The following is an 18,815-nucleotide window of genomic DNA, read 5'->3' on the forward strand; positions in this document are numbered from 1 at the left end:
AATACAAATAATTGGATCGTCTTTAGATCAGTAAAATTAAGTGGAATTTCCACAGTAGTCAAGGATACTTGATACGGTTAAATCAGTCTATGAGCTTTCAGCTGCACTAATTTTAAGTGGCGTTTGTTTTAAAAGCAGGTGAAAGAACCAGAAATTCTTTTAGTTGTTGCAAAACTACTAAAAGTCGGGTGCTTTCCTTTGAAAGTTGTGTTGAAAGGAGAAGAAGATCTGATCCTTGAGTTAAGATGGGAAGAACAGAGAGAAATTTTCTGTTATTGCCTCGTACCAAATGTGTGACCTTTTACATTTATATATCTTCTATTCTAACTAACTCTAACACATGTATAATTAACTATCAATACTAAGCTAACACTAATCAATTATGTACAAACATCATTGCTTATGTACAACTCTACACTTCACATACTAATTTCAATACTCCCCCTCAAGTTGGGTGATGAAAAATATTTACCATACCCAACTTGCTAACCATTTCACTGTGTAGCTGCTTCCCAAGTGCCTTGGTCAATATGTCTGCTATCTGCTCCTTATTGGGCACATGAGCTGTTTTTATCATTCCTGTTTGCAATTTTTCTCTAACAAAATGACAATCAATTTCTATGTGCTTTGTACGTTCATGATACATAGGATTAAATGCAATCTGCAATGCTGCTTTATTGTCACAGTATAACTCCATGGGCAAATCAACTTTCACACCTATCTCCTCAAGTAATCCATGTAACCATACTAATTCTGCTACAGTTGTGGCCATACTCATGTATTCTGCTTCTGCTGAACTTCTTGAAATTGTGCTCTGCTTCTTGGAGTTCCAGGAAATCATTGAATCTCCAAGCTTTATGCAGTAACCTGTTATTGACTTTCTGGTAACTGGGTATGATGCCCAATCAGCATCACAAAATGTCATAATCTTGCCATTTTGTCTGCTGCCCATTAATAGACCTTTCCCTGGGCTATTTTTCACAAATCTTACTACTCTTAGGGCTGCTTCATAATGGGACTGCTTTGGTGCATTTATAAATTGACTTAGAGTCTGAACTGCAAAAGAGATATCTGTCCTTGTGATTGCCCGATACAGAAGTCCGTCAATCAACCTCTGGTATACTCTTGTGTCTTCTAGTTCATGATCATTCTCCTGTCTCCCAAATAGTTTGTCATATTCCACACTAGTTAGCTTCACATTTCGATCAAGTGGAAATGTAACTGGTCTTGCTCCCCCTAAACCACATTCTGAGATAAGCTCTAAGGCATATTTCCTTTGATTCATAACAATGCCTTTCTATGATCTTGCAAACTCAATACCAAGGAAAAATTTAATCTCTCCTAAATCTTTCATCTTAAAATTATCATTCAGAATCTTTTTGGCATCTTGGATTAGATCATTGCCACTTTCTGTAATTAGGAGATCATCTCATATACTAATATGATTACTATATCTGTGCCACTCCTTTTGGTAAATAAGGAATAATCCAATTTACTTTGGCTAAAACCAGAGTCTACAAGGGCTGAAGTCAGCTTCATGTTCCATTGTTGTCACGACCCAAACTGGAGAGCCATGACTAGCACCCGACCACACTTGCCGAGCACCAACGTACATTTCATCTAACCTTCATTATTATATTTTAGGGCTGACGAGATCAATATAAATGGTAGACCTGGATCATGGACAACCAGCAATAAAATATGACGGCATGAACATACATAGAAGGGGATGACCAGACATCAAGAAACTACATATATGGTATGAGCTACCACGCTACTATGAAAGACTATACAACAAAAACTAGCTGACAAGGCATACCAAACTATACATGACTCGACACCTGTCTATGAGCCTCTAAAGGAACATAAGTGCTGCAACATAGCCGGAACAGGGCCCCGATATACCCATAATGTCTATAACAAAAATGCATACCAAGACCAAGGCAAGTCCGGAGAAGGGATCTCGCCAATCACCGCTGAACTGGACAACCTACTGTGGTGGGGGAGCTGCACCTGCCTGTCTATCAGGACCTGCAGTACGACATGCAGCGTCCACAAATAAAAGGACATCAGTACGAATAACGTACTGAGTATGTAAGGCAGGGAACCATAAATACGATCAGTAATGTAAGTAAGGATAGAGAATATACAACCTGTAACATCTTAGTACCTCTGAGGGCTACTTACATGAAATGCATGATACATATGTATAAATACATAAACCCTTAAAACATTCACCTCTGTGGGCATCATCATCATCATATCGTACCCGGCCATAATAGGCTCGGTAAAAACACGTACCCGGCCATCATAAAGCTCGGTAGAATCGTACCCGGCTACGTGGAGCTCGGTAAAACCCAACTGATCAGTGGTTGCACAATAGGTGTCGTACCCGGCCAACTATAGGGTGGCTCGGTAGAGTAAAATAGATACATATATATAATGCATGCTCGACTCATGGAATCACATTCTAAACCTTTTGGAGTGACGTAAGGTCGGTATCCTCTGTACACATTATTAGGACTAACTCTTCACTATGAACCTTATAAGAATCAGGAAGTACCAATAACATTGATAACATAAGAATAAGAGAATCAACATTAACATCAATCATTCCATAAGAGGGAAAACAATGTAAGTACTGCTAGCTTCTAAGAGTAGAGTATCTTGGAAGCTCGTTCATTACATTATGTACAATCGGAGTCGTGCAAAAGAAGGAAATGGATAGCCTCACATACCTTGTATATACTGCCCCAATCTCAAGCTATGCAATTGTCAAAACTCCTTAGTCTACAATAAGAGAAACGATACTATCGTTATCATTTAAGCGTCATAACTATTATGTATCGACCACAACCTATTTTACGATGAAACGGACAGCACCTCCCCTATATATATGACCTCACACCATTCAAAACAGTCACCAAACAGCCCAAACAACATCAATAATAAACATATTGAGCCTCCCAAAATAGTCCACACACAGCCTAATCACTCCATACATACGACGACCACCGTAGTCGTGTCAAACAACCTGGAAATGTTACGAATAACTATCAGCCCATAACCCTACATATATATGGTGTTTATCCACACCCTTCCTCCTCCAAAACTCCACAAAATAGTTGTAAAATATGCAGCCCAACAACAACGCAAAACAGTCCACAAAACAATAACATTACTACCAAGCCTTTCGATATATATTTCACAAGTTCTAGCTTCAATGGCTTAACCGCAACTTGAATAATCTTAAATACATATAGAGTAAGAGGTTACTTACCTTTATACAGAAATAACAACTCCAATTTTACCTTAAATTTCCATGAAATATCCCTCCAATGCTGCCACAACAACAAAAAAGCGAAACTAGCGATCAATTAGTGTTTTTCGGCACTAGAATCACTTTAGAATGCTTGAAATCACCTAGGATTGATATTAAGAACATGAGGGAGTATTTATAGAGCATAAACCCTTTAAAACAACCTCCCACACGATCTGGAACGACACAAAAATGAGCAACAACAAGAAGAACAAGAGACTTACTAGCGCCACGAAATTCCCGACACTTGATTTGTGTTGTTTGCCCCTTTTTTGGGTCTTGAATCTTGAGAGAACCTTGAGAGGATGTTACTAGGGTTCTAAGGTCTGTAAAAAGTGATAAGAAATGACTTAAAACGGGTTGGAGGCATCCTATATAGGTCCAAATATCTTAAACCGCCTTAGTGGGCCCCATAGAGAGGTGCTTGGCGCAGTCTCGCGAAAATGCAAATATCTCTCTACTCCGAGATCGTATCGATGAACGGTTTAATGAGTTGGAAACTAGACTCATAGATTTTTAATTTGGTTGGTAGATCACCTCGTAATTTCTTGTAAATTAGGAGAAAAGATTAGAAACATTTGACCTAATATTTAAGTAAAATTATGAACCTAAGTTGCGACAACTTTTGTCGACTTTTGTTTCATAACTCGTTTGACTTCAAGACTTATGATACGGATATTATATGATTAAAATAACTTAATAAATGAACTCTTGAGTGTATTAAGCACCGCTAGATTACTTGAAAATATGAGTTACAACATCATTGATTCATTTAACTTCTAATACTTGTTAATCACCCTTATACACTCTTGTATCACTTAAGACCAATAGGATTGACTTCTTATCATCTCAAAGATAATTCCTTCTTGGATTTATGTTAACTAATATATGGCATGAACTAACACATATGGATATGGTTTGTAACACCCTCCCCCCTTAGGAACATTCGTCCTCGAATGTAAGGGTTTATGGGGAGTTTAAATCATCGTGGATTCCAATAGAAATTTCCGATCAATTTTCCCCTATAAAATGGTCACTAGCAAAACTTGCAAGTAATTAAGCCCAACATATGGCTTCACAAGGCTACACAAAGCATTATTCCTATTTACATTATCTACATATCACCATTTTGTATTAAGGAGGAGTGTTCTCAAATTATTGCTTACCTCATAGAGCCGTTTCACCTTCCAATGTATCCTGTCTTCTACCAGCATCCTTGTTATCTTCATTCTGGAATAAGTAAGGGTATTTAGACTTCATCTCCTCTTCTGCTTCCCATGTCATTTCTTCCATATTTTTGTTCCTCCACAATACTTTGACGAAAGCTACATCTTTTGTTCTCAGCTTGCGGACTTGCCGATCTAATATCGCCACTGGCACTTCTTCATATGATAGGTCATCTGTAACTTGTACATATTTGATAGGGACGACTCGAGAAGGGTCTCAAATACATTTTCTCAACATAGATACATGGAATACCGGGTGGACAAATTCTAATTCGGATGGCAATTCTAACTCATAAGCAACCTATCCAATTCGTCGAAGAATTTTATACGGCCCGATATACCTTGGACTCAGCTTACCTTTCTTCCCAAAACGCATAATACCCTTCATTGGTGAGATCCTCAGGAAAACCCAATCACCAACCTCAAACTCTAGATCACGACGTCGGACATCAGAATAAGATTTTTGCCTGCTTTGTGCCATTCTCAATCGCTCCTGTATCACTTTCACCTTCTCAATAGCTTGGTGAATCAAATCTGGCCCATATAATTCTGTTTCACCGACTTCGAACCATCCAACTGGTGATCTACATCTCCTCCCATATAGTGCCTCGTATGGGGCCATTTTAATACTGGAATGGTAGTTATTATTGTAGGCTAATTCTATGAGTGGAAGATGATCATCCCAATTCCCCTTAAAATCTAGAACACATGCTCGTAGCATATCTTCCAGTGTCTGAATGGTATGTTCAGCCTGTCCGTCAGTCTGCGGATGAAATGCAGTGTTGAGATTTACTTGTGTGCCTAAACCCTTATGGAAAGACCTCCAAAAGTTAGCCGTAAATTGAGCTCCTCGGTCTGATATAATAGATACGGGCACACCATGTAGCCTAACAATCTCCTTGATATACAACTTCGCATAATCTTCAGCCGTGTAAGTTGTCTTCACTGGCAGAAAATGGGCACATTTTGTAAGTCGATCAATTATCACCCAGATGGAGTCAAACTTATGATAAGAGCGAGGTAATCCAATAATGAAGTCCATATTAATCACCTCCCACTTCCAGGTCGGAATCTCTATATTTTGAAGCAATCCACCGGGTTTCTGATGTTCTATCTTTACTTGTTGACAATTGGGACACTGGGCTACAAATTCTGCAATAGACTTCTTCATATTATCCCACCAATACTGCTCCTTGACATCATGATACATCTTTGTCGAGACGGGATAGATGGAATATCGGGATTGATGAATCTCATTCATAATCTTCTCTCGCAACCCTGCCACATTAGGCACACATAATCGGCTCGGTATCTCATTGCCCCGTCTTTTCCGATCCCAAAAGCCATACTTTTACACTGTTGAATGCTTTCTCTTAATCGTACTAAGATAGGATCTTCATATTGTCGTGTTTTTACCTCGGCTACCAAAGATGATTCTGATGTATTCTGTATAGTAACACCTCCGTCATCAGAGTCTAACAATCTGATTCTCATATTGGCTAGCTGATGAAGCTCTTTAATCAACCCCCATCTACCTGCCTCAATATGTACTAAGTTTCCCATTGATTTACGGCTGAGAGCGTCTGTCACAACATTGGCTTTACCGGGATGATACAATATCTCGACGTCGTAGTCTTTCAATAATTCAAGCCACCTACGCTGCCTCAAATTCAACTCTTTCTGCTTGAAGATGTATTGTAAACTCTTGTGATCTGTGTAGATGTCAACATGGACGCCGTATAAGTAGTGCCGCCATATCTTCAAAGCATATATTACTGCAGCCAATTCCAAATCATGGGTTGGATAATTCTTTTCATGCTTCTTCAATTGTCTTGATGCATAAGCAATCACATTCCCACGCTGCATCAATACGCACCTCAAACCTATACCTGAGGCATCACAATATACCACATAACCTTATGTTCCTTCAGGAAGAGTGAGCACTGGTGCGGATGTCAATCGTTTCTTCAGCTTCTGAAAACTATGTTCACAAGTGTCAGACCACTGGAATTTGGTAGCTTTCTGTGTTAACTTAGTCAATGGTGATGATATAGAGTAAAATCCTTCTACAAACCGCCTATAATATCCTGCTAGCCCTAGGAAGCTGTGGACTTCTGATGGTGTTGTAGGTCTCGGCCAATTCTTTCCTGCATCGATCTTCTGAGTGTCGACACTAATACCCTCATCAGATATCACATGGCCAAGGAATGCTACTTAGTTCAGCCAGAATTCACATTTGGAGAGCTTAGCATATAACTTACGATCCTGAAGCGTCTGTAATACTATCCGCAAGTGGCCCGCATGTTCCGCCTCCGAGCGAGAATACACTAGAATGTCATCAATGAATACAATCACGAACACATCAGGATAGGGCCTGAATATAGTATTCATGAGATCCATAAAAGCTGCTGGGACATTTGTTAGCCTGAACGACATCACCAAGAACTCAAAGTGCCCATATCTTGTCTGTAAGGCCGTCTTTGGAATATCCTTCTCCCTAACCCTCACCTGATGATACCCTGAACGTAAATCAATCTTGGAGAAATACTTGGCACCCTGGAGTTGGTCAAACAGGTCATCAATTCTTGGAAGTGGATACTTGTTCTTTATAGTAGACTTATTCAACTGTCGATAGTCGATACACATCCGTAACGACCCGTCTTTCTTCCACACGAATAGGACTGGTGCACCCCAAGGTGAAGTGCTAGGCCTAATAAAGCCCTTATCCAGCAAGTCCTTCAACTCTCGCAACTCTGCTGGGGCCATTCTGTATGGAGGAATAGAGATCGGTTGAGTGTCAGACAATACATCAATGCTAAACTCAATCTCCCTTTCAGGAGGAAGGCCTGGGAGTTCATCTGGGAAAACATCTGGGAATTCGTTGACCACAGGGATTGATTGTAAAGTAGGCGGTTTCGCCTCCACATCCCTAACGCGAACGAGATGATAAATGTAACCTTTTGAGATTATTTTCCTTGCCTTAAGATAGGAAATAAACCTACCTTTCGGTGTAGCAATGTTCCTTTTCCATTCAATGACGGGTTCACCCGGAAATTGGAACCTAACCATCTTCGTACGATAGTCAACATTTGCATAGCATGAGGCCAACCAGTCCATTCCCATTATCACATCAAAATCAACCATTTCTAACTCAAATAAATTTGCCGAGGTTTGACGACTACAAATCATCACAGTGCAACCTCTATATACCCTTCTAGCAATCACAGAATCTCCTATCGGAGTAGATACCACAAGGGGTTTACTTATCAATTCAGGTTCAATGCAAAACTTATTAGCCACAAAGGGTGTAACATATGATAATGTAGATCCCGGATCAATCAGTACATCATAAGAAAACACAGATATAATACCTGTAACAACATTTGGAGACGACTCGAGATCCTGTCGACCTACTAGAGCATAGGTTCGATTTTGAGCACCACTCGAACTCTGCACTGCACCTCTACCCCTACCACGACCTGTCGACTGCTGAAAACCCCGTACTGGAGGTCGAACTGATGAGGAAGAACCAGACACAGATCCAGTCGGCTGAGCCATACCATCACCTCCTCTATTAGGACAATCCTGCATCATATAGCCAGGCTGTCCGCACGAATAGCATGCATCAGAACCTCGACAACACAGTCCAAAGTGGGCCTTGCCGCACTGATCACAATGTGATGTTGGGGGTCTCATCTGACTAGTATCCCTGTGATGTTGCGAGCCAGATGCCCGCGAACTCTGACCTGGACCAGAATAGGATCGATCATATCGAGGCCTCTGAAACTGTGGAGGAGCACTAGCTACAGGTGGCGCCGAACTCCTCGAAAACTGTGGCCTGATGCTGCCTCTGAAGTCATCAGAATACCCTGCAAATCTCGCCCTCTTATGTTGGCCCCTATCCTGCTCCCTAACTGCCCTCTGCTGGTGCTTACGATCCTCTAGGGTCTGGGCATAAGCTTGAATACGAGAAATATCCATGCCTTCCACCAAGGAGGTTGTGGTACACTCATTTATCAGATGTGGTCCCAACCCATTCACGAACATATGCACCCTATCACTCATCTCGGCCACCATATGGGGAGCATACCTTGCCAAAGAATCAAACTGCATGTTGTACTCTCGCACACTCATATTACCTTGTCTAAGGTTCAAGAACTTATCAGCTCTAGCTTGTCGTATCTCAACTGGCAAGTAGTGACGAAGAAAGGCCTCAGAAAATTCCTTCCACACAGCTGGAGGAGGGTTCGGACCCCTGGATCTCTCCCAACTATTATACCAGAGAACCGCTAAATCCCGTAGCCGATAAGAAGCCAACTCTACTGCTTCTGTATCACTAATATGCATAACCCAAAGTGTACGATGAACCTGGTCAATAAAAGTCTGTGGGTCCTCCTTGGGGTCTGATCCGGTAAACACTGGAGAGTCTAAATTAATAAAGTCACAAACTCTTGTACTAATTGGTTTCTCAGCAGCACCTGTATTCTGCCTCTGAGCCTGAGCAGCTACCAAGCTGGTCAATAACTGCAAAGCACTCCACATATCCTAGTCTGGAGTGCCAGACGGAGGAACTGGAGGCGCTGGGTGCCTTCTAATATCCTCTGGAGGAGATAGAGTAGATGAGGTATGAGAGGGCATCTCACTCTGAGCCTCACTTTGTCTTGCTCTGACTTGGGGCACCTGACTGGTACCCTCTCCCGCTGTTGTATCAAGCCGTCTACTAATCGTTTGCTTCCTAGTCGAAGGCATCACTAAAAAAACAAGGTGAATATTAGAGACGAACACTTACGACTCAACTCTACGCACGATCTAGATTCAGGAAGAAGGTAACAACCCTAGATGTCATGTAGCCTCCTGATTATAAATGTGGCACGCTACACATCCATAATCAAGAATCTACTAGACACGGCTCATAGACAACCCCTAGGACAGACTTGCTCTGATACCAAGTTTGTCACGACCCAAACTGGAGGGCCATGACTAGCACCCGACCACACTTGCCGAGCACCACCGTACATTTTATCTAACCTTCATTATTATCTTTTAGGGCTGACGAGATCAATATAAATGGTAGACCTGGATCATGGACAACCAGCAATAAAATATGATGGCATGAACATACATAGCAGGGGATGACCAGACAATCAAGAAACTACATATAAGGTACGAGCTACCACGCTACTATGAAAGACTATACAACAAAACTAGTCGACAAGGCATACCAAACTATACATGAGTCGACACTTGTCTATGAGCCTCTAAAGGAACATAAGTGCTGCAACATAGCCGAAACAGGGCCCCGACATACCCATAATGTCTATAACAAAAATGCATACCAAGACCAAGGCAAGTCCGGAGAAGGGATCTTGCCAATCACTACTGAACTGGACAACCTACTGTGGTGGGGGAGCTGCACCTGCCTGTCTATCAGGACCTGCAGCACGACATGCAGCGTCTACAAATAAAAGGACGTCAGTACGAATAAAGTACTGAGTATGTAAGGCAGGGAACCATAAATACGATCAGTAATGTAAGCAAGGATAGAGAATATACAACCTGTAACATCTTAGTACCTCTGAGGGCTACTTACATGAAATGCATGATACATATGTATAAATACATAAACCCTTAAAACATTCACCTCTGTGGGCATCATCATCATCATATCGTACCCGTCCATAATAGGCTCGGTAAAAAAACGTACTCGGCCATCATAAGGCTCGGTAGAATCGCACTCGGCCACGTGAAGCTCGGTAAAACCCAACTGATCAGTGGCTGCACAATAGGTGCCGTACCCGACCAACTATATCGTGGCTCGGTAGAGTAAAATAGATACATATATATAATGCATGCTCGACTCATGGAATCACATTCTAAACCTTTTGGAGTGACGTAAGGTCGGTATCCTCTGTACACGTTATTAGGACTAAATCTTCACTATGAACCTTATAAGAATCAGGAAGTACCAACAACATTGATAACATAAGCATAAGAGAAGCAACATTAACATCAATCGTGTCAAACAACCTGGAAATGTTACGAATAACTATCAGCCCATAACCCTACATATATATGGTGTTTCTCCACACCCTTCCTCCTCCAAAACTCCACAAAACAGTAGTAAAATATGCATCCCAACAACAACGCAAAACAGTCCACAAAACAATAACATTACTACCAAGCCTTTCGATATATATTTCACAAGTTCTAGCTTCAATGGCTTAGCCGCAACTTGAATAATCTTAAATACATATAGAGTAAGAGGTTCCTTACCTTTATACAGAAATAACAACTCCAATTTGACCTTAAATTTCCATGAAATATCCCTCCAATGCTGCCACAACAACAAAAAAGCGAAACTAGCGATCAATTAGTGTTTTTCGGCACTAGAATCACTTTAGAAGGCTTAAAATCACCTAGGATTGATATTAAGAACATGAGGGAGTATTTATAGAACATAAACCCTTTAAAACAACCTCCCACACGAGCTGGAACGACACAAAAATGAGCAACAACAAGAAGAACAAGAGACTTACTAGCGCCACGGAATTCCCGACACTTGATTTGTGTTGTTTGCCCTTTTTGGGTCTTAAATCTTGAGAGAACCTTGAGAGGATGTTCCTAGGGTTCTAAGGTCTGAAAATAGTGAGAAGAAATGACTTAAAATGGGTTGGAGGCATCCTATATAGGTCCAAATATCTTAAACCGCCTTAGTGGGCCCCATAGAGGGTGTTTGGCGCAGTCTCGCGAAAATGCAAATATCTCTCTACTCCGAGATCGTATCGATGAACGGTTTAATGAGTTGGAAATTAGACTCATAGATATTTAATTTGATTAGTAGATCACCCCGTAATTCCTTGTAAATTAGGAGAAAAGATTAGAAACATTTGACCTAATATTTAAGTAAAATTATGAACCTAAGTTGCGACAACTTTTGTCGACTTTTGTTTCATAACTCGTTTGACTTCAAGACTTATGATACGGATATTATATGATTAAAATAACTTAATAAATGAACTCTTGAGTGTATTAAGCACCGCTAGATTACTTGAAAATATGAGTTACAACATCCTTGATTCATTTAACTTCTAATACTTGTTAATCACCCTTATACACTCTTGTATCATTTAAGACCAATAGGATTGACTTCTTATCATCTCAAAGATAATTCCTTCTTGGATTTATGTTAACTAATATATGGCATAAACTAACACATGTGGATATGGGTTGTAACAATTGTCTGCTGGCCTGCTTCAGACCATACAGGGACTTGAGTAGTCTACACACTCTAGTCTCCCTATGCCTACCAAAGCCCTGAGGAAAGGACATGTAGACCTCCTCTGAAAGATCACCTTGGAGGAATGCATTATAAACATCCATCTGGAATAAGGACCAAGCATGTTGAGCAGTCAAGGCAACCACACTCCTTAATGTGACCATTTTAACCACAGGAGAAAAAGTCTCATGATAGTCCAGACCTTCTTGTTGAGTAAACCCCTTAGCAACTAGCCTGGCTTTATACCTCTCTATAGATCCATCAGCTTTATATTTGACCTTATAAACCCACTTACAACCTATGAGAGACTTACCTGCAGGCAAATTCACTAACTCCCAGGTATTATTGTTTGTAAGTGCTTGAATCTCAAGTTTCATAGCTTGAACCCAATTACTGTCAGTGACAGCTTGGTCAAAGGAAGTTAGTTCAATGATGAATTAATAAGAAGACAAGCAGGTTTGATAAGAAGGTGATAAGGAAGAGTAATTGATGGAATCAGTGATGGAATAAGGAGTAGAATATGAGGGTTTGACTTGATGGACAAAATCTGTAAGCCACAAGGGTAGTTTAGATGGTCTTCCAGACTTTCTTAAGGGAGCTGCAGGAGTATGGGGCAAATCCTGGTGCTGGTGAATTGAAGGTAATAATGTAGGAGGGTCAGACAGAATGGGAGATGAAGAAGTAGGAGAAGGAATTGGAGAAGAGTGAAGTGGAGAGAATATAGGAATAGAAGAGTAAGGAGGTAAAGAATGTTCAGAGGTAGTTGGAGGAACAGGAGAATCTAAAGTTGTAGGTGGTAAGGAATCTATAGAAGCTGGAAAAGAATCATCAAAAGGAAAAGGTGGAGTACTGACAGGAAATGTAGGAGAGGACCTTGAAGATAAAGTATGTAGGAATGTAGATTTAGGATGCTTAAATGGAAACACTGTTTCTCTGAAGGAGACATCCCTACTGACAAAGAAAGTCCCAGTAAAAATATTGTATAATCTATATCCTTTTTGAGAGGTAGAATAACCCATGAAGATAGAAGGTATGGCCTTTTGTGAGAGTTTATCAGTGTTATGTAAAGCAGTTACATAACAAAGACATCCAAAGACTCTAATAAAGTCAAATGTGGGAGGATGTCCATGAAAACCCTCATAAGGATATTTCCCCAATAGGACTGAAGATGGCAGTCTGTTAATAAGAAAGGCTGCAGTTAGTACACATTCCCCACAGAATTTTAATGGAACATGAGCTTGAAACCTAAGGGCTCTAGCCATTTCAAGCAAATGCCTATGTTTCCTTTCTACTACTCTATTCTGCTATGGAGTATGTACATAAGAACTTTGATTTAAAATGCCAAGTGATGAGAGAAGAGTTTAACACTGGGAATTGAAGAATTCAAGACCATTATCTGATCTTATGATCTTAATTGTGGTAGAAAACTGATTTTTGACAAGAGCAAGAAAAGATATGAGTAAAAGAAAGACATCACTCTTCATTTTCATCAAGTAGATCCAAGTCATTCTTGAGTAATCATCTACAATAGTAAGAAAATACTTGTATCCATTGTAAGTACATTGTCTATAAGGACCCCAAACATCCATGTGTACAAGATCAAAAGAACATACACTTTTCTTTGTACTAGTAGGAAAAGGAAACCTAGTTTGCCTTGCTAAAGGACAAACAATACAGTTTAAATTGTCTTTATTCAACAAATGAGTCTTCAATGAAGGAATTTTTTGTAATACTGCTACAGGTGCATGACCAAGTCTCTGGTGCCAAATAGAAGGATGTGAACATGGCTTTGATGTGATATTAGATGACTCTGGTATTAGAATATTAGGATATGGGGTTGCTGAAGATATGAAGGAGTTGAGAGCAGGAGCTGAAGGTGTATCAGGCACTTTGACAGGTGGTGGTATCTTGGCAGGTTGAAGTATGTAAAGTCCATCCTTCTCCTTACCAATCCCACTCACCCTGCTATTGTAGAGGCTCTGAAAAATGCAGAATTCATGAAAGATTAATGCACAACACTTCAGTTCTTTAGTTAGCTTTGAGACAGATAACAAGTTGTATTTGAAGTTAGGAACATAAAGGACATTATAAAGTTCTAGGTCATTAGAAAGAGTTAATGATCCTGTGTGAGTTATAGAAGTAGTGTTACCATTAGGCAAATGTACTTTACTAGAATTAGAGGCAACAGAGTGGGAATCAGTTAATATGTCCAAGCTAGAAACCACATGATTCGAAGCTCCAGTATCTATAACCCAAGGATTAGTTTCAGAACCTACAGATAGGCATGCATTAAGGAGATCAACTATACCTGCCATGTTTGCTTTTGCATCTGTTGTTGAAGGTTCTTTGTCAATTAGCTTCAGCAGTTGGTGATACTGTTCTGGAGTGAAAAATGGTATGTTGTTGGGCCCTCCTGATAAACCATCTACTAAACTAGTTCCTTCAAATTCATCAATGCAGCTCACATTATTAGCTGTAGGTCCCATACTTCCTCCTGAATTTCCGTTGTCAAAAGTTCTTCTTTTGTTAAACTTGTTGTTAGATGGATATCCTACCAGCTTATAGCAATTTTCTTTTTTGTGACCCTTTATATAATAATAGTCACATTGCAATGCACTATTTCCATTATTTATTCTGAACCTGTTACTTTGAATAAAGGCTAATGCTGTAGAATCATTCAAATCAAGTTGTTGCAAGGCTGGTGCTACCTGAGATATCATGTTTGATTGCACTCTTTGACTTTCATCCTGCATTATCATATTGTATGCCTGATTGAGAGTGGGAACAGGGACAGTTAATAGAACTTGACTCCTTGCCTGTGCATATGTCTCATTTAAGCCCATCAGAAATTGTACTAGTCTTTGTTGCTCCATGTGTTCAGCATATTCCTTATGCTTGGTACAGTCACATGGCAATGATACCATTGACCAATACTCATCCCATGTACATTTCAGTTTTGAGTAATATTCTAAAATTGATAAACTTCTTTGACTGGTGGTACAAATTTCACGGAGAAGTTGATAAACTCTAGTTAGATTTTTCTTATCAAATCTTTCCTTTAAATCTGTCCAAACACTACAGTCATTGGTTGAGTACATTATACCATTGGCTAGCTCTTTAGACACTGAATTGGTTATCCAGGATAATACAAAAGCATTGCATCTCTCCCATTCATGCTCTAAATCACCACTATACTGTTCTTTCCGACACTTTCCATCTATAAATCCTAGCTTATTTTTGGCTAATAAAGCTACTCGCATAGAATTGCTCCAAGCTGTATTGTTTTCTATTCCTGTTAGTTGTTGATGAATAAGTACGCTACCTGGACTGTTTGAGGGATGCAAGTACAGATGATGCATGGGATAAATGTTCGTGAATTTTTCTCCATCGTCCTTCCCTGTCTCAGTAGTTGTGTTCGTCATCATCTAGGCTTGAATCAGTGATTCGAAGGTTGAATCTGCATCAATCTTCAAGGAAAACCTTTCACTTTCTCGGAATTCACAAGTTCTGAAATCAATCGTAAACCCTAGGTAGATTCCCCAAATTTCCGACGAATACTCTTAATCTCTCACTTCTCTGACAATATTGAGTGGATTTATCTATACTAATCTTAGATTCTTCAAAGGATCGGATCAAAAAATATCATAGATCTATGGCTCTGATACCATGTTGAAAGGAGAAGAGGATCTGATCCTTGAGCTAAGATGGGAAGAACAGAGAGTAGAGAAAGAGAGAGTGGAAAGTTCTGGAGAAGTTTTCTGTTATTGCCTCATACCAAACGTGTGACCTTTTACATTTATATATCTTCTATTCTAATTAACTCTAACACATGTATAATTAACTATCAACACTAAGCTAACACTAATCAATTATGTACAAACATCATTGCTTATGTACAACTCTACACTTCACATACTAATTTCAACAAGTTGAAACGAAAGAGATTTTTGTATCTATCCAATAGAAGTCGTTTGCCTTATTATCTTTTAGCCAATCAAAAATCAACTTTGAATTGGACTCTGAAATTGGTATGAGTCTTAAGATAATTACGTATCAATTATCCAGGATTCAAAATTATGGCCTACGTTGTTATGTCTAGAGGACGCTCAGATTAAATGTAGCGTGATTTGTGTCCATACCGTCAGCACAATTCTGAAAATGCCTATACCGTTCAATATGCTGTAATTCTTTTGTGTCCATGGCAGAGAAATAGGGAGTATGGACGGAGCCTCTCAAATCTTGGTTTCCTATTTATTTTCAACACAAACGGACCATAGTTGAACACTTGGATCAAGAAACCAATGTTTAAACTGTTTCAGGTCTGTTAATTCATCGTCATCTCTTCCCTTTGATACCTTGAATTAGTCTTAAATCCGTTACCGACATTTCCAGAAATGTTTAGCACAATCAGCATCTTCATCAAATATATACCATGACCTTGATCCGTTTCTCTTTTTTATACTCGGTTTCAACACTCTGAATGGTATATTAAACTAGAAAGGTAACCAATGCAAGAGACAGAAGATAAAGGAAAACATGACGGTGCAACCAAAACTGAAAATGAGGAAATTAATGAGAAGGAGAAAGAAGATAAGCATTCGGATGAAGATGGAAAAGAAGATAAAGATGAGAAGGAAGGTAAAGATAAAAAGAAGAAAGACAAGGATGAAAAAACCAAGGAAAAGGATGGAAAAGATAAGACGAAGAAGAACAAGAAGGATAAAAAAGAAAAGAATCCCGATGTTAAGAAAGACTTAACAAAACTAAAGCTTAAAGTGGAGAAAATTGATGCCAAGATGCAGGATTTGGAAGACAAGAGGGAGGTAATTCTCAAGTTGCTTAATGAAGCAGGGCAAATTGCAGCAAATGAAAGTGCTGCTCGCCTTCCGTTCGATCCGCTATCGAGCCACTTGATGAAAAAAATGAAAAAAATCAAGTGAACTTTTTCATTATAATTTTCTGTGACACATATTGGGATGAAGTCAAGACCGGACAGTGTCTATAGAATCCTCCCTAAAGCAGAAAACTAAAGTTCTTGCCCACATTTTTACGGCTTCTCATTGTTACGGTGTGAGGTTTAGCAGGTAAAGAGGATCAGATACATAAAAAAGTATTTGTTTTAGAAGATAGACGAATAGACACATTGATGTTATGTTAGTTAGGAAGGTCGAATTGTAATCAATTAGTTGGCAAGGCGAAATTTGTAATCAATTTCAGCGCATGAGAACAAATATTGCAACTGTAGATTCTATTGCACGCCCATTGTTGATTTGTTTTCCATTTTTGCTTCATTGTAAAAGTGCTGCATACCTCCGATATCTGATGCTTGAACGGCTCGCTGAAAGGATACTATAGTTGAAAAGATTAACAGCTTCAGTTTTGAAATACTGAAATTGATAAAGTTCTCCGTACAAGAAAAGTAACAAAGATCTTGATCTCCCAATAGGTTCCGGAACTTCGCAACTTGCAGCTCTGCTTTTGACTTGTTTGAAGTATATATAAACCGGCCAAAGTATTAGTCATCTTACAAAGCATCAGTTTGCAAAAAGGGAACACAGTTTATTAACCATGCCTATAGTTACACTAGTATTTAGAAGGCTGAAATGAATATATATGGAGACGCCTAAAGTTGTCATGATTTTTGTTTAGACGCCTTAAGTAGGTCTTATTTCAATTAAATACTTATAGTAGGTCCAAGTTATACCAATCAAACATATCTCGCTGACATAATTGATAGCGTTAGTTGCACCGTATAACATATGCTTTGGCTTGATGTTTTTGGTTGTAGTGTACCAAAAAAATAAACCACAATAAGTAAGTTTTTCTAAAGTGAAAATAGAATAATTAAGAAATGAAAGTGTGTATGAACATATATTTATGCTTCAAAAATACTCATAGGACATTAGTAGAGGACAATTAACACGAGCATCCTATAGATGCAACTCACGATATCAACCATATCAATGAAATTTGTCTGATTGGTATACTTTGAGCCTACCACAAGTATTCAATCCGAAGAAAGTCTACGTGAGGTGTCTAAATAAAAAACCGTGATAATTTTAGGTGTCTTCGCATGTATTCATGGAACAATTGTTATTTACTTTAATAAAGATTTGCATTACCTGGACCATTTGTTCGTTTGTGTATCCTTTGGTGTTTAGAGTTTAGATCATACATGAAAAGATTAATTTTTAAGGAATAAGTTTAAGTTCACAATCTAATGTGCAAGTTGGGCTCACCATCGACATTATTACAGTACAATTTCTAAATATAATTTATCTTGATTATGAAAATGGTCTAATTTCAACAGTACATTATAAATGTATTAAACAAGATTAAATAGAGATAAATGTTTTTATACTTGCTATATATAAAAAATTCTCTAGTTCATTAAATATACTTATACTCTAATCTGGATATGATTGTTATGAACAATGTATGTTGATTATTATTTTGACTTATTAATGGAGAGATTCATTATGGATAAAAATACCTAATAAATTGGATGATGAAGTATACATTATGTGACATAATAATGTATTGATAGAAATTCATGTTTCGGTTTGGAGATTTTTTATTGTGTAAACTCTGCAATTGAAAATTGTATCTGGCAAAGAATGTTTTAATCAATTAATTAAATATTCAGTAATTGATAGTTAGTTCTATGTAATATTAGCATGGAGAGTCAAATATTGTTTAATGGTAAATTTGAAATTTAATAAGGAATACTATTACTAAGTTTTAATGGAATAACTACTAATTTATTATGGAAAGAATAGTCCATGTTGAAAGGAGCTGAATCAAATCAGAACTTAGAGTCATTAAGTTGTTACTTGATTGGAAAAAGATATTACTCCGCAGTTAACTTGTCTTGGGAAGCAAGAAACAAATTTCTATATATTGGATTTCTCCAACAAAAAGCAGCAGCTCTTAGAAACCGTACTGACCTACTCAGACTTGATTTTTGTGGGTATCTTCTAGCTTCCAGTGGTAT

The 18,815-nt window shown here is 38.7% G+C and overlaps 2 protein-coding genes across 2 annotated transcripts; both read right to left on the minus strand.

Annotated features, from left to right (window-relative positions):
- Positions 1-12,258: 12,258 nt before the first annotated feature.
- Positions 12,259-13,083, minus strand: LOC142182194 (uncharacterized). Its single transcript, XM_075256237.1, has one exon. The coding sequence runs from the start codon at positions 13,081-13,083 to the stop codon at positions 12,259-12,261; it is 825 nt and encodes a 274-aa protein (XP_075112338.1).
- A 99-nt stretch (positions 13,084-13,182) lies between these two features.
- LOC107771034 (uncharacterized) lies at positions 13,183-15,243 on the minus strand. Its single transcript, XM_016590364.1, has one exon. The coding sequence runs from the start codon at positions 15,241-15,243 to the stop codon at positions 13,183-13,185; it is 2,061 nt and encodes a 686-aa protein (XP_016445850.1).
- Between the last annotated feature and the right edge of the window lie 3,572 nt (positions 15,244-18,815).

This window comes from Nicotiana tabacum, chromosome 6 (genome assembly GCF_000715075.1).
Source record: "Nicotiana tabacum cultivar K326 chromosome 6, ASM71507v2, whole genome shotgun sequence".
NCBI lineage: Eukaryota > Viridiplantae > Streptophyta > Magnoliopsida > Solanales > Solanaceae > Nicotiana > Nicotiana tabacum.